A 16,932-nucleotide genomic window follows, 5' to 3' on the forward strand; every position below is an offset into this window, starting at 1 on the left:
GACTGACTGCCTCTGGTTTCCCTTTCCAGAAGAAGGTGTAACCTCCACCATGTTCCTTCAACTGGCCTTCCCCTGCCTGCCGGGTCTCGCTTAGGGCGGTGATGTCAATGTCCAAACGTCTGAGTTCCCGGGCAACTATGGCGGTGCGGCGTTCCAGTCTGTTGCTGTTGGGATTGTCCATGAGGGTCCTGACGTTCTAGGTTCCGAACTTCATACTGTCGAAGTGGAAGATGCCTGTGCGTGAGTTCTTTTAACGTGGGTTGGCCGCTGCACACCGGCAAACACACGGGCTTAGCTGAACAAGGCCTTGGTCCAGTGGCAAGGGGGTCCAAGACAACTGGAGACCAGGCACAGCTCTGTAAGCCTAATTGCCTACGGCGAAGTGTTAGCCACAATCTCGGCGCAGAGTAGCGCCATTGATGGTAGATGACCCTAGGCTTGGTTGGGGGGCAGGCATTAGGAAGGTGACTTCCAAAGTAATTTTAAAAGTTAAAAGTTATTAAAGATTCCCAATTTGTTTAAAAAGTTTCTAAGAGTTGTTAAAATGTCTAAGATGTAAATCAATAATAGATTATAAAAGTTTCCCAATTTTAAGCTTTAGAAACTTTTTAAATTGGGAAACTTTTATAAGCTATTATTGATTTACATCTTAGACTTTTTACCAACTCTTAGAAACATTTTAAACAAATTGGGAATCTTTATCAACTTTTAACTTTTAAAATAACTTTGCAGCCTCTTAGCTTCCTCCTCACAGCTCACACCGCCACCCAGCTTAGTGTCATTTGCAAATTTGGAGATACTACATTCAATTCTTTCGTCCAAATCATTAATGTATATTGTAAGTAGCTGAAGGCCCAGCACCGAACCTTGCGGTACCCCACTAGTCACTGCCTGCCATTCTGAAAAGGACCCGTTTGTACCGGTTAGCCTGACATCGGTGGTGAGGAAAATGTTGGAATCAGTTATTAAAGATGAAATAGCAGCGCATGTGGAAAGCAGTGACACGATCATTCCAAGTCAGCATGGATTTATGAAAAGGAAATCATGCTTGACAAATCTTCTAGAATCATTTTAGTATCATTTGCCAGTCTATCCTAGCCAATTCATGTCTCACACCATCAAACATTGCTCTTCGCCCCAATTGGGGGCGGTAACCTTCTGGCCCGGAAATCCCGCCCCCAACGCGAAACTGAGCCTTGTGCCCCTCAGGGACCACTGTCTCTGGCATTCTGCTTCCTTTGAGAGACGCTCTCGCTGACACCAGCACCGTGCGGAGTGGGCCAGTGCTTCACGGGCGCTCTGCGTAGAGCTGACACGTTGCATTGCCCCCTCCCCTTCAATTAAAGGGGAGGGCCGCTGCGCACTCTGCAGGTACTTTGGTGCCGCCACTGGGCCACCAGGGAGGCAATCGACTGGGCCGGGCCAACAGCCCGGCACCCAACAAGGACTGTCGGGCTGCACAATGGTGACCCAGTTGACGTGAGGGCCGCCATTGTCGGGCCGACGCAAGAGTCAGCCGCCAAATAAAGATGGTGGCCCGGGGCACTAAAGGCCTTTAAGGGGCACCCTGGGGGCAGATGTCTGCCAGCCTCTCAGCCCGCGGGGCAATTTCCTCCACAGGGCACAAAAGGGGTCGACGTGAGATGGTGAGTGGTCGGCACGCACGGTGATGACAGCAATTTCCTCGGAGGCCCCCCTCCCCCGGGCGAAAACATCATTGCGCCCCGTTAGCGCCCCCTGGAGACACTAATGGGGCTATAAAAAGGGTAAATTTTGCCCCAACCCCCCCAAGAATATTAAGGACATTCAGATTACCTGAGACAAGGTTTTCTATAATTCCTATATAATGTGAATTGTTACTCATCCATTTGGAATGAATTTCAATTGTTTTTCCAAGGCTTCCCAACCGATAAAGAAACATTTGCAAGCTCTTCAGAAAGAACAAGTCAACACACACAACTTTAAAGTTGAAATTCCGCAGAGAGAATTCGCAAAGAAGACAAAAGAAGAAATAATTGCAGTAAGTATATTTGAAGCATTGATGAAACAATTCAAAAATACGTTTGTCTAATTTGCTTGCCTCATCTCCCAACACCATTCACAGGCCCTGTTGAGGAGATATCTTGCTCTGACGTCTTCAAAGTAGCTATTAAACTATAGCGGGCATGCTGGAGACACAGAAGTTGCCGGCTTCCAATTTGGCACCCGGCACACTTTCATGGGAGATCCGACGTGGGAGATCACGACCCAAAGTTGGTCCCTCCAATGTTGATTTTCCACCCAAAAAAACGGGTGTAATAATGTTCAGTTTCTCCCCCCCATGTTCTGTCATTTTTCCTTTTCAAATGTCCTTTGGGCTTTACAACATCAGTTGTATCCACATTTAGTGACGTTCTCTGTAGTTCCATTTCGTGGCCATCGGGTGGCATTGTGGAGGAGGTTGGGTTTAAACAAAATTTTAAAAGTACAAAAATTACTTCACAACAATACGAAATTTATCTATTCAGTTCTCTCTTTTTCTTTTAATGCCATAATTAAAATGTACTGGAAGGTCTCAGCCTGCCTCACTCCTGGGCTTTAACTGGACATTTTTACCCCATAATTGAGAGAGCTTGCAATCATCTCGCTGCTTTTTTGTCCATGTGCAGTTTGCAGAATTTTTCAAAATACAATCTGTGCAAGGTAGGAGAGTGTGTCACCTCATCCTGTGAGAATTTGAGCCTTTCTGTGCTTTTTCCAAAAGACTTAGAAATAAAATGGAGATTTAATTTTGAAACCTTTTATTTCAGGCAAGTAATTAATTTATCAGATTGACTATTTGTACTGCCCTTTTTCTGACCTTCTGCGCCTGCGTGCTCTTCACTCCACCCCCGATGCCTCCCGCCCGGAACCGGAAATGGGGCCCCACAATCAGTCCGACCACGTTGTTCCTCAGATCCTGCGGGCGGCAGCGAGAGCCTGCAGGCAGCGGCGGGAGAGAGAGAGAGACACAGAGGGGGGAGAGAGAGAGAGAGAGAGAGAGATGGGGGTGGGGGAGGGAAAGAGAGGAAACTCAGGGAAGTCAGATCATGTACTTGCAACCCCTTTTACACCTACACCCAATTTCTCGGAAAGCTCGGCGCGTGTGTTACAAGGATATCATTGGAGTGGATGAAATCCAGAAGTCAGGACGCTGTCACTATTCACTTCAATCCCAACAATCCGTGACCCACATACAATGACCCATCAATGGTGGGCAGGGAGGTAAGGTCATGCACTTGCGCTGGGGTAAGGGACTTCGGCTGGGGGAGGCAGCACTTGCGCTGGGGTAAGGATTATCTCTGGCTTCTGAAATCAAAATAGATTGAGTTACAATTTGCAAAGTCAGTCAGAAATTGGGCTGGGCGAGTCCAGTTACACATTCCAGTGAAACTTCAGGGTGTGGCTTATCTTCCAAGGAGGACCAATCAGAGACAAGACAGCCATTTTGGCAGCACAAATAAAAGCATCCTTAATTTATATAAATAGCTTACAATTTTCTATTTTTCAATCCACGGAAAAACAAAAAGCAACACATTAAAAGAAACAGCTGTTATGTGAAAGACAGCAGGGGGGAAAATTGACAGCCCAATAATTTTAACTGGTACAAAATTTACACTTAAATACTTGAGGGCAGGCAAATAAGAATGGTTCAAAAGGGCCAACCACAGTTTAGGTCCCAATTTTCTAGGCCCTTTCCAGCGACCATCTTGTTCCACAACCCTCTCCCAAGTCCTGCTGGACCTCGGGATCTCCCTGCTCAGACTCCCCCAGACCATTTCTTGACCCCATGATCCCCTCTCAATGTTCACAAACTTCCCAATGCTCCCTAATCCAATACCTCCTCAATGGTTCCAGACCTTGAGAACCAGCTCCCTAATGTCACTAGGTCCCAGGATCTGACTTTCAGTAATCCCAGACCTGTCCTCGTATTCCTAGAAACTCCCTCTCCAGTGTACCTAGGAGCCCCTTTCCAGAGCTTCCAGACCCGAGGAGTTCATCTCAAAATACTGCTGGACTGTGAGACACCATTGAAGTACTGCCAGATCCCAGGACCACCCCAATGATGTTGTCAATGTCTCTAGAAATAATGCTTTGCTCCATTCTTCTAAAACGTCTGGCTCACAGGAAGCATCACAACAGAAGATCCACTAGATATCAAAACAATGGGAAGAGTGATCTATAAACAAATTACATTTATTAAATCCTTCTTTAACTTAACCAACTAAACAGTGACAGGAGTTTTACCTTGTTTTTATAATTTATTATATTTACTTGCAGGTTCCAGTTAATAACGTGTACAGTAAGGATCCTACATCATCAAAAAGTAAGGCAACTATTATGTATATATTTACTCTGTTATGAATCATCCTAATTTTTTGAATGCCTAATTTGCATAACAAATATGGTTGACTCTTAGAAGGTTACTCAATTTGTGTAATATCACTTTTCTTAAACTAGAACGACAGATATTCAAGAGTAGCCTTACTGCAGGTGGGTTTTGCTGAATAACAAATCTGTGTTCTGATAAGCACCAGTGGTGGTATCCCATAAAGGAGGAATTTCAAGGGAATGACTAAATCATGGCACAATCTAGTAATTTTGACTTCTGCCTCCCTTCTTACCTGCTGAATAATTCTGAGTTTGATCCTAGAAAGTGCACAAATTGCCTAGTTTGTAATTCCTGATTGTAACAGTTGAAGCTATCCAATCAGGATCCTTTGTGAGGATCGTGTGGATTTCAAGAAAGAGTTGTAGGTAACCTGTGGGTTTCATCAAAGGATTTGTGGGATACCCTGTGGGTTTTGGCGGGGTGGTTACAGGCACCTTGGAGATTTTAGGGGGATTTGCAGGCACATTGGAAGTTTTTCGGGAAGGTCGCAGGAACCTTGGGAGTTTTGGGAGTGATTGGCCGTCATATTGGGGGTTTTAAAGCAGGAGTTGTGGCGCACTGGGTTTTCAGTGGCTTTTTATTTGCAAACACCCTTTTGGCTGTTGAGTTTTATTTTTCAGTGTAAGGAAAGGCAGGCTTGAACACCATGTGGCACATGGAATGTAATGTGGGAAAATGTGAGGTTATCCACTTTGGCAGAAATAATAGAAAAGCAAATTATAATTTAAATGGAGAAAAATTGCAAAGTGCTGCAGTACAGAGGGACCTGGGGGTCCTTGAAACACAAAAAGTGAGTATGCAGGTACAGCAAGTAATCAGGAAGGCAAATGGAATGTTGGCCTTTATTGCAAGGGGGATAGAGTATAAAAGCAGAGAAGTTCTGCTACACTGTACAGAGTTTTGGTGAGGCCACATCTAGACTATTGCATATAGTTTTGGTCTCTGTATTTAAGGAAGGATATATTTGCATTTGAGGCTGTTCAGAGAAGGTTCACTACGTTGATTCCAGAGATGAGGGGGTTGACTTATGAGGATAGGTTGAATAGGTTGGGCATATACACATTGGAGTTCAGAAGAATGAGAGGTGATCTTATTGAAACTTATAAGATAATGAGGGGCTCGACAAGGTGGATGCAGAGAGAATATTTCCACTCATAGGGGAAACTAAAACTAGGGGACATAGTCTTAGAATAAGGGGCTGCCCATTTAAAACTGAGATGAGGTGAAATTTCTTCTCTGAGGGTTGTAAATCTATGGAATTCTCTGCCCCAGATAACTCTGGAGGCTGGGTCATTGAATATATTTAAGGTGGAGATAGACAGATTTTTGAGCGATAAGGGAGTAAAGGGTTATGGGGAGCGGGCAGGGAAGTGGAGCTGAATCCATGATCAGATCAGCCATGATCTTATTGAATGGCGGAGCAGGCTCAAGGGGCCAAACGGCCTACTCCTGCTCCTATTTCTTATATTCTCGTGCCTGTTTTTCTAAAGTACTTTTGTCATGCTGCTGTGAGGAAGAAATAGTTTGTTGCATATATTATATAAAATACTGAAATATTTTATTTTGTGTCGTCTGACCGTGAAAGTTTATGGGTCCACTATTTGATTGCTGCATTCCACCCAATTTACTTCCCTACCTCTCAATGTTCCTATTGTGATGGAACAAACAGCATAAAGCATTGTGGAGGCAAACAGGTGAGAAGTAAAAAGGAAAAAAGTAGAGAGAATGGGCACAAAGAAGGAGATGGAAGAAATGGGAGCAAAGGGAGAAAGATGAATGGCAGGGGAAAGGATGAAGAAAAAGAGTTGAAGTAAAGAAAGAAACAAACAAATGAAGGTGGAGGAGAAATGAAGTAAAAGAGGAAGGGAAAGAGACAGAAATGGGAGTAAAGCAGGAGGGGTGAGAGAGGAACAAGCGTTAAGGAGGAGAGTTCCAGACAAATGCAGAAGTGAAGGAGTGAGAAGATTTTGTGAAGTGGGAGACCGAGAATGGAAAGTGGAAAGGAAAGCTAGTGATGCCAAAGTAAGTTTTGTAGATCTACTAATATCCATAACTAGTTGGGGTCAGAAACTATGCAAAAAAGAATCTAGGCCAGGACCTGTAAAGTGTAAGGTTACTAAACCTCAGAAAAGCACAAAGAGACCATGAACTAAAAATTGATTAATACAAGCTTTTGGAATTAAATTGGACAATGGGAGCAAAAAGGTGCCAGCCTTAGGCAGGTGGTGACTCACCCCAATTAAGGACACTCTGTGGTCAGGAACCAAAACTGACTTTATGCATAACAACAATGGATTTGTTACATGTGGCCCTGGACTTGATTGGCCAAGGATGGGGAAAAACAAGCCCACTGAAGACGCCAAGTCTGCAAAAAGACCGGACAACAAAGGAATCACCACAGATGCACATTTCTGGGGACACGAGGTATTAAGATGGGGAGTCATTTTGAGTTTCGCAGACTCCATGTGCAAACTGGGAACAGTAGAGTCCATTATTGCAGTCAGTCAACCAGGATCACCACAAAGCAACGTATCGATACAAACAGTTTATCAGAAACCGCAGTGGCGGGAGATCAGTCAAAACATGGATAAAAATGTGCGAGCTAGAAGCAGCTCAACACACAGAAGGACATGTAAGAAGAACAGATGGAAGGAATAGACGGACGTAGAAGAAGGGTACACGTCCCCATCAGCAGGGTAACGGAAGTGTTGTACTGAAGTACAGAACGTACACGGAAGGAACAGCACTGAAGAGAAGGGCCAGAAGAACCACCAACCGGCCATGGAACCAACGACCAGACCACGAACTTACAAGCTACAACCAGGAAGAGCAATTGTATGTCTCTAGTCGATTTCTCTCAGGTCTAGTTCTGTAGTTTTGGTTAATTTTTCTGTGTAATAAAACTGACATGGGGTTAAGCCTAAATTTTGTGCCATGTGTTGTCCTTTTCCCCTATAAGTTTCGAGATCAAAAAATCAGGGTAGTGTGTAAAACAAATACACGCCCTACAGAATTTAGACCAGCCCAAAGAAATTGAAGAACTACCGGTTTATGACTGACACTGTTAACTGTGAAGGGACTATGGAGCGTCCTCCTCCGTTTCGGCTACCCCATGACGAATGTTTGTCGCCATCCTCCGCCTACTCCATGATGCTATGCAAGCCGTGATCATGACCAATAGATCCACCACAGACCCAATCCATGTCCGGATCGGGGTCAAGCAAGGCTGCGTCATCGTGCCAACCCTCTTCTCGATCTTCCTTGCTGCATTGCTCCATTTCACGCTCAACAAGCTCCCCGCTGGAGTGGAACTAAACTATAGAACCAGTAGGAACTTATTCAAACTTTGTCGCCTCCAGGCTAGGTTCAAGACCGTCCCACCCTCTGTCATCGAACTACAGTACATGAATGACACTTGCGTCTGCGCACATTCAGAGGCTGAACTCCAAGCCATCATCAACACCTTCACTGAGGTGTAGGAAAGCATGGGCTTTACACTAACCATCCATAAAACAAAGGTCCTCCACCAACCTGACCCCGTCACACAGCACTGCACCCCCATCATTAACATCTACAGCGCGGCCTTGGACAACATGGACCACTTTCCATTACTCGGGAGCCTACTATCAGCAAGGGCAGATATCGACGACAAGGTCCAACACCGCCTCCAGTGTGCCAGCGCAGCCTTCGGCCGTCTGAGGAAGAGATTGTTCGAAGACCTGGACCTCAAATCTGGCACCAAGCTACAGGGCTGTAGTGATACCTGCCCTCCTATATGGCTCAGAGACGTGAACCATATACAGTAGACACCTCAAATCGCTGGAGAAATACCACCAACGTTGTCTCCGCAAGATCCTACAAATCCCCTGGGAGGATAGATGCACCAATATCAGTGTTCTCGATCAGGCCAACATCCCCAGCATCGAAGCACTGACCACACTCGACCAGCTCCATTGGACGGGACACATTGTCCGCATGCCCAACGAAAGACTCCCAAAGCAAGCGCTCTACTCGGAACTACTACACGGCAAGCGATCCCCAGGTGGGCAGAGGAAACATTTCAAGGACACCCTCAAAGCCTCCTTGATAAAGTGCAACATCCCCACTGACACCTGGGAATCCCTGGCCAAAGACCGCCCTAAGTGGAGGAAGAGCATCCGGAAGGGCGCTGAGCACCTGAAGTCTTGTCGTCGAGACCATGCAGAAAAGAAGCGCAGGCCGCGGAAGGAGCGTGCAGCAAACTAGACTCCCCACTCGCCCTTTCCTTCAACAACTGTCTGTCCCACCTGTGACAGAGACTGTAATTTCCGTATTGGACTGTTCAGTCACCTGAGAACTCACTTTTAGAGTGGAAGTAAGTCTTCTTCGATTTCGAGGGACCACCTATGATGGAATGATTGTTTTATACTGGTTTATGACTGACTACTGTTCCATGCTGTGTCAAGAGCATTCTGCAGGTGTACTAGAACTAATTGCAGATATTAGTTGGTGTCAATAATGCAGAATTCTGATCTGTATTCGCAGTGGGTCCTGTTGCACTACTTGGGACTGCTGTAGTACTTTTTTCCAACTCCTGCATATTGTGATTAATCACTATTAACTCATTCATTTACAGGCAAATACATGATGCAAGCATTAGTGAAGAAAGAACCTTTGAAGGATGGAGATACTGGTGGATTCATATATCAACCATGTTTTCATTGGGAAGTAAAGGAAAATGTAATTGTTACTTTTGGTAGTGAAAGGTGAGCTAATAGTCTTGTTTTTCAGTGAAATTAAATGGAACTATTGAGATGGTTTTACTGTTCTTGGGTTTTTAGCAGAAGCTATACACTCCACTACTTTTTTTAAACCCTTAAGTTTATTATTTGTACAAAAGTGAACTCAGTATTTTCTATGAATTGAATGAACTGGTATTTCCTTACATCTAATTCTCCCCTCCCCCCCCCCCCCCCCCCCCATTCAATGGATGTGTGATATCAAAGAGAAAGATCACAGGAAAAACTGGGATGATCTTACCTGGGTTTGTGAGCATATGTTCCCCAGGGGTCAATACTAGGACCACTGCTTTTCTTGATATATATTAATGACTTAGACTTGGGGTGTACAGGGCACAATTTCAAAATTTGCAGATGACTCAAAAACTTGGAAGTATAGTTAAAAGTGAGGAGGATAGTGATAGACTTCAAGAAGCTGGTGGAATGGGTGGATACGTGGTAGATTAAATTTAACACAGAAAAGTGTAAATTGATACATTTTGGTAGGAAGAACGAGGAGAGGCAATATAAACTAAAGGGTACAAGTCAGGAGGGCAGGAAAAAGAGTGGGAGAGCGATAGTGATAGGGGGGATTCAATTGTAAGGGGAATAGATAGGCGTTTCTGCGGCCGCAACCGAGACTCCAGGATGGTATGTTGCCTCCCTGGTGCAAGGGTCAAGGATGTCTCGGAGCGGGTGCAGGACATTCTAAAAAGGGAGGGAGATCAGCCAGTTATCGTGGTGCACATTGGTACCAACGACATAGGTAAAAAAAGGGATGAGGTCCTACAAAACGAATTTAAGGAGCTAGGAGCTAATTTAAAAAGTAGGACCTCAAAAGTAGTAATCTCGGGATTGCTACCAGTGCCACGTGATAGTCAGAGTAGGAATCGCAGGATAGCGCAGATGAATACGTGGCTTGAGCAGTGGTGCAGCAGGGAGGGATTAAAATTCCTGGGGCATTAGAACCGGTTCTGGGGGAGGTGGGACCAGTACAAACCGGATGGTCTGCACCTGGGCAGGACCGGAACCAATGTCCCAGGGGGAGTGTTTGCTAGTGCTGTTGGGGAGGAGTTAAACTAATATGGCAGGGGGATGGGAACCAATGCAGGGAGACAGAGTGAAACAAAAAGGAGGCAAAAGCAAAGACAGAAAGGAGATGAGGAAAAGTGGAGGGCAGAGAAACCCAGGGCAAAGAACAAAAAGGGCCATTGTACAGCAAAATTCTAAAAGGACAAAGGGTGTTAAAAAAACAAGCCTGAAGGCTTTGTGTCTTAATGCAAGGAGTATCCGCAATAAAGTGGATGAATTAACTGTGCAAATAGATGTTAACAAATATGATGTGATTGGGATTATGGAGACGTGGCTCCAGGATGATCAGGGCTGGGAACTCAACATCCAGGGGTATTCAACATTCAGGAAAGATAGAATAAAAGGAAAGGGAGGTGGGGTAGCATTGCTGGTTAGGGAGGAAATTGAGGCAATGGTTTGGAAGGACATTAGCTTGGATGATGTGGAATCTATATGGGTAGAGCTGCAGAACACCAAAGGGCAAAAAACATTAGTGGGAGTTGTGTACAGACCTCCAAACAGTAGTAGTGATGTTGGGGAGGGCATCAAACATGAAATTAGGGGTGCGTGCAATAAAGGTGCAGCAGTTATAATGGGTGACTTTAATATGCACATAGATTGGGCTAACCAAACTGGAAGCAATACGGTGGAGGAGGATTTCCTGGAGTGCATAAGGGATGGTTTTTTAGACCAATATGTCGAGGAACCAACTAGGGGGGAGGCCATCTTAGACTGGGTGTTGTGTAATGAGAGAGGATTAATTAGCAATCTCGTTGTGCGAGGCCCCTTGGGGAAGAGTGACCATAATATGGTGGAATTCTACATTAGGATGGAGAAGGAAACTGTTAATTCAGAGACCATGGTCCAGAACTTAAAAAAGGGTAACTTTGAAGGTATGAGGCGTGAATTGGCTAGGATAGATTGGCGAATGATACTGAAGGGGTTGATTGTGGATGGGCAATGGCAGACATTTAGAGACCGCATGGATGAACTACAACAATTGTACATTCCTGTCTGGCGTAAAAATAAAAAAGGGAAAGTGGCTCAACCATGGCTATCAAGGGAAATCAGGGATAGTATTAAAGCCAAGGAAGTGGCATACAAATTGGCCAGAAATCGCAGCAAACCCGGGGACTGGGAGAAATTTAGAACTCAGCAGAGGAGGACAAAGGGTTTGATTAGGGCAGGGAAAATGGAGTACGAGAAGAAGCTTGCAGGGAACATTAAGACGGATTGCAAAAGTTTCTATAGATATGTAAAGAGAAAAAGGTTAGTAAAGACAAACGTAGGTCCCCTGCAGTCAGAATCAGGGGAAGTCATAACGGGGAACAAAGAAATGGCAGACCAATTGAACAAGTACTTTGGTTCAGTATTCACTAAGGAGGACACAAACAACCTTCCGGATATAAAAGGGGTCAGAGGGTCTAGTAAGGAGGAGGAACTGAGGGAAATCCTTATTAGTCGGGAAATTGTGTTGGTGAAATTGATGGGATTGAAGGCCGATAAATCCCCAGGGCTGATGGACTGCATCCCAGAGTACTTAAGGAGGTGGCCTTGGAAATAGTGGATGCATTGACAGTCATTTTCTAACATTCCATTGACTCTGGATCAGTTCCTATGGAGTGGAGGGTAGCCAATGTAACCCCACTTTTTAAAAAAGGAGGGAGAGAGATAACAGGGAATTATAGACCGGTCAGCCTGACATCGGTAGTGGGTAAAATGATGGAATCAATTATTAAGGATGTCATAGCAGTGCATTTGGAAAGAGGTGATATGATAGGTCCAAGTCAGCATGGATTTGTGAAAGGGAAATCATGCTTGACAAATCTTCTGGAATTTTTTGAGGATGTTTCCAGTAGAGTGGACAAGGGAGAACCAGTTGACGTGGTATATTTGGACTTTCAGAAGGCTTTCGACAAGGTCCCACACAAGAGATTAATGTGCAAAGTTAAAGCACATGGGATTGGGGGTAGTGTGCTGACATGGATTGAGAACTGGTTGTCAAATAGGAAGCAAAGAGTAGGAGTAAATGGGGACTTTTCAGAATGGCAGGCAGTGACTAGTGGGGTACCGCAAGGTTCTGTGCTGGGGCCCCAGCTGTTTACACTGTACATTAATGATTTAGACGAGGGGATTAAATGTAGTATCTCCAAATTTGCGGATGACACTAAGTTGGGTGGCAGTGTGAGCTGCGAGGAGGATGCTATGAGGCTGCAGAGCGACTTGGATAGGTTCGGTGAGTGGGCAAATGCATGGCAGATGAAGTATAATGTGGATAAATGTGAGGTTATCCACTTTGGTGGTAAAAACAGAGAGACAGACTATTATCTGAATGGTGACAGATTAGGAAAAGGGGAGGTGCAAAGAGACCTGGGTGTCATGGTACATCAGTCATTGAAGGTTGGCATGCAGGTACAGCAGGCTGTTAAGAAAGCAAATGGCATGTTGGCCTTCATAGCGAGGGGATTTGAGTACAGGGACAGGGAGGTGTTGCTACAGTTGTACAGGGCCTTGGTGAGGCCACACCTGGAGTATTGTGTACAGTTTTGGTCTCCTAACCTGAGAAAGGACATTCTTGCTATTGAGGGAGTGCAGCGAAGGTTCACCAAACTGATTCCCGGGATGGCGGGACTGACCTATCAAGAAAGACTGGATCAACTGGGCTTGTATTCACTGGAGTTCAGAAGAATGAGAGGGGACCTCATAGAAATGTTTAAAATTCTGACGGGGTTAGACAGGTTAGATGCAAGAAGAATGTTCCCAATGTTGGGGAAGTCCAGAACCAGGGGACACAGTCTAAGGATAAGGGGTAAGCCATTTAGGACCGAGATGAGGAGGAATTTCTTCACCCAGAGAGTGGTGAACCTGTGGAATTCTCTACCACAGAAAGTTGTTGAGGCCAATTCACTAAATCTATTCAAAAAGGAGTTAGATGAAGTCCTTACTACTAGGGGGATCAAGGGGTATGGTGAGAAAGCAGGAAATGGGGTACTGAAGTTGCATGTTCAGCCATGAACTCATTGAATGGCGGTGCAGGCTAGAAGGGCCGAATGGCCTACTCCTGCACCTATTTTCTATGTTTCTATGTTTAAAGGGAGACACCTGGGAGTATATGTGCACAAATCATTGAAGGTGGCAGGACAGGTTGAGAAAGCAGTTAAAAAAGCAAAGGGGATCCTGGGCTTCATAAATAGAGGCAAGGAAGTTATGATGAACCTTTATAAAAGTTCATCCTCAACTGGAGTATTGTGTCCAATTCTGGGCACCGCACTTTCGGAAGGATGTGAAGGCCTTGGAGAGGGTGCAGAAAAGATTTACAAGAATGGTACCAGGGATGATGGACTTCAGTTACATGGGTAGACTTGAGAAGCTGGGGTTGTTCTCCTTAGAGCAGAGAAGGTTGAGAGGAGATTTGATAGAGGTATTCAAAATCATGAGGGATCTGGACAGAGTAGATAGAGAGAAACTGTTCCCATTGGCAGAAGGGTCGAGAACCAGAGGACACAGATTGAAGGTGCTTGGCAAAGGAACCAAAGACGACATGAGGCAAAACATTTTTACGTAGTGAGTGGTTAGGATCTGGAATGCACTGCCTGAAAGGGCGGTAGAGGCAGATTCAATCGTGGTTTCAAAAGGGAATCAGATAAGTACCTGAAGGAAAAATATTTGCAGGGAAGTGGGACTAGCTGAACAGCTCTTGCAGAGAGCCAGTACGGGCTCGATGGGCCAAAAGGCATCCTTCTGTGCTATAATCATTCTAAAATTCTATGTTGTGCACTGTCATCATCATAAAATGGTGGTTGAATTATTTTTAGTCCGTTTTCTTGTAAAATATAATACGGCAAATGGAGAAATATGAAACCATGAATAATCAGATAAATGAATACTTATTGAAGAAGATTCAAATCACACCATTTTGCTGGCGTCGCATTGATAATTTTATTACGCAGATTTCAGAATGAAAATGTGCAGGACACCACTGCTGGTAGTTCACTCTCAGCTCCTTGCAGTATTGCAGAACACTTGGATATTACAAAGCCTGATATCAATAATGAAACAGTAGAAGGAATAGTAATCTGCTTTCGGTAGGTTTTCTTTTAATGTTCCAATATTTTAAATTGCTCAAGTTGCCTGTCATAGATGAAATTTGAAGATGTGACATGATTACTATTATATTTCATCTGCATCAAAAACTTGCATATATATAGCATCTTTAACAGAAAAAAACATTTCAAGTATCAGTGAGTTTTATATCTCTAGTGTCGCCAAAAAAAACTATACCATAATTCAGAACTTAGAAATTTAAACTTTGAAAATCACACTATACAACTGATAGCACTTTTATATTATGTTGAAAAGCATTAAACTGTGCTATGTTTGAATGAAGAACATAACAAAATAGGAGCAGGAGTAGGCCATATGGCCCCTCGAGCCTGCTCCGTCATTCATTCAGATCATGCCTGATTTTCTACATCAAATCCACTTTCCTGCCCTATCCCCATATCTCTTGATTCCCTTAGTGCCCAAAAATCTATCGATCTGAGTCCTGAATATACTTAATGACTAGGCATCCATAGCTCTCTGGTAGAGAATTTCAAAGATTCGTAACCCTCTGAGTGAAGACATTTCTCCTCATCTCAGTCGTAAATGGCTGACCCCTTATCTTGAGACTGTGACCCCTAATGTTGCATTTTAAATAAAGCATCGGTGTAGGATGATATAACTAACAAAGGATTTTTTTTTGATTGATGTCAAGGAATCTCTTGAGTCATTTTATACCACCAAACTACCATATACCAAAGGAGAAACTTAATTGTATGAGAGCAGAAGAACTTGTTACTTTCCCCTTGGTAAGTGTACTGTTAGCCATTTGCAGTATAACATATTACAGTGAAAGAGATCTTACCATAATCATTGTTAACCTTTACTGTATAATTGTAAAATGTTAGCTTCTCTACCCCTTTTTGTGCAGAATAAAAAAGGCTGCAGCCCAGCAAATCCGGGAACCAATGAGCCTAGCAATTAACCTGAGATAGTGCCTGCCATGGAGATCTTTCTGGGGTCAAGGGAGATTGCCTAATTAGCCTACCATTAACAGACCCCACACCACTCAGGGGTTCATCCAGTGCATTCATCATATTAGGAGTGCTGGAAAGTCCAGTGGAGAGTATCAGTCTTGGGTGGGAGGGTAAGCCAAGTTTCTTCTTCAGAAACAACTTTGTGGTGCTTTCAGCTGCCATCTTGACAAGTGGGCTAAATTGAGAAATATATTTTTTTTCAATTGGCTTTTCCTCAGGGGTCCAGGTTGAAGCCCAGGTGGGCCTCACTTCAACCCCTGTCGCCAAAATGCACCTGGTCTGACAAGGCATACTTCTACCGACCACATCCCACTGAATTGTCCCTGGCTCTGCCCCTCTTAAGTCAGTGGTCATGTTAGGGATGTGTGGTGGCTCTGTTCCATTTAGTTTTTATCATTAAAATAGAATGGTAGCCACTTTGTTTGTTTGATAGGCATATTTCTCACAAAGCCTCAGAATTGAACGGTGAGTGGATATCTCCAAACAGATAGTAATTGGAGGCTGTCCTTTCAGAACACGAATTTCCCTTCCTAATTTCTTTGATCCTGACCTCCCCCTTCCCCTAGTAGTGTTGTAGACCTTGCATTCTTAAGTTTATCAATTTTAAAATTTACAAACTTAAAATTGTTTCCTTCTTATTTAGCTAATCATTGTGCACTTATTTTTATGTAGGATCACTACTTTATCCATTATGAGAAAAGTTTAAGGGAACAATGCCAATCATCATGTGAAAATTTGATTACAAGAGCTCAGGAAATGGAACAGGAAATACAGCAGGCTGAAACAAAGCTGAAAAAATCGAGAGAGAAATTGAAACTCTATCAAAAGATCACTGCAATTATTGAACAAGAGTCATAATGTATGTAAACCGTGGTGTACTTCTATTTAACAGTTTTCAAATTAGTAGTAACTATGCTACTGCCGACCCCCACCCCCCCAGCCTTTTTAAAAAAATATAGTTTACTTGGAGGCAAATGAGGGGAAACAACCTAAAACCTTCTTGACAACTGCTGAAGCCACTTGCTTGACCCTCTCCTGAGCAACTAACAACTGTTTTCCTACCAGAAAGTTGGAATTCTTCTACCCCCTGACTGTAGAACTGCTCCATGGCAGAATGAAATAAGAAGCCTTACAGTTAAACCACAAACCACATTACTGCAACAACAACTTGCATTTATATAGCACCTTTAATATGATAAAAACATCCCAAGGCACTTCACAGGAGCTTTATCAAACAAAATTTGACACTGAGCCACATAAGAAGATATTAAGGCAGATGCTTGGTCAAAGATTTCGCTTTAATGAGTGTCTTAAAGGAGGAAAGAGAGGTAGAGAGGCAGAAAGGTTTAGGGAGGAAACTTTAGGACCTCGGCAGCTGAACGAAGGCGGGATGGAGAGAAAGGAAGGGTGGTTTTCCATGCTCTTGCATCTACTACGTGGCACAATGGTGCTGCCCTCTTATTAATTTCTTCCAAGGCAGATTGCAAGGGTACCTGGACTATTGGTTGGAGTACTACTGCCAACCCAGCCATGCAACAGCAGCACAAATTCATTCATAGGAGGCTGAACCTTTAAATTAACACGAAGATCACCGACATGCAAATCACAACTTTAA

General features: G+C 43.9%; 1 protein-coding gene across 3 annotated transcripts in view; it reads left to right on the forward strand.

Annotated features, from left to right (window-relative positions):
* Positions 1-16,932, forward strand: part of LOC139275777 (ATPase MORC2-like) — a 70,961-nt gene that overhangs the window by 40,873 nt on the left and 13,156 nt on the right. The window contains exons 5-10 of one of the 3 annotated variants that reach the window (XM_070892977.1): positions 1,898-2,020; positions 4,300-4,345; positions 9,027-9,156; positions 14,190-14,324; positions 14,996-15,089; positions 15,990-16,176. In XM_070892977.1, the coding sequence (XP_070749078.1) occupies positions 1,898-2,020; positions 4,300-4,345; positions 9,027-9,156; positions 14,190-14,324; positions 14,996-15,089; positions 15,990-16,175 (714 nt within the window). In that variant the 3' untranslated portion in view covers position 16,176. The remainder of the gene's footprint in view (positions 1-1,897; positions 2,021-4,299; positions 4,346-9,026; positions 9,157-14,189; positions 14,325-14,995; positions 15,090-15,989; positions 16,177-16,932) is intronic. The other 2 variants (XM_070892979.1, XM_070892978.1) reach the window with 2 other exon arrangements.

The sequence above is a fragment of the Pristiophorus japonicus genome, chromosome 11, assembly GCF_044704955.1.
Source record: "Pristiophorus japonicus isolate sPriJap1 chromosome 11, sPriJap1.hap1, whole genome shotgun sequence".
NCBI classification, from domain to species: Eukaryota; Metazoa; Chordata; class Chondrichthyes; family Pristiophoridae; genus Pristiophorus; species Pristiophorus japonicus.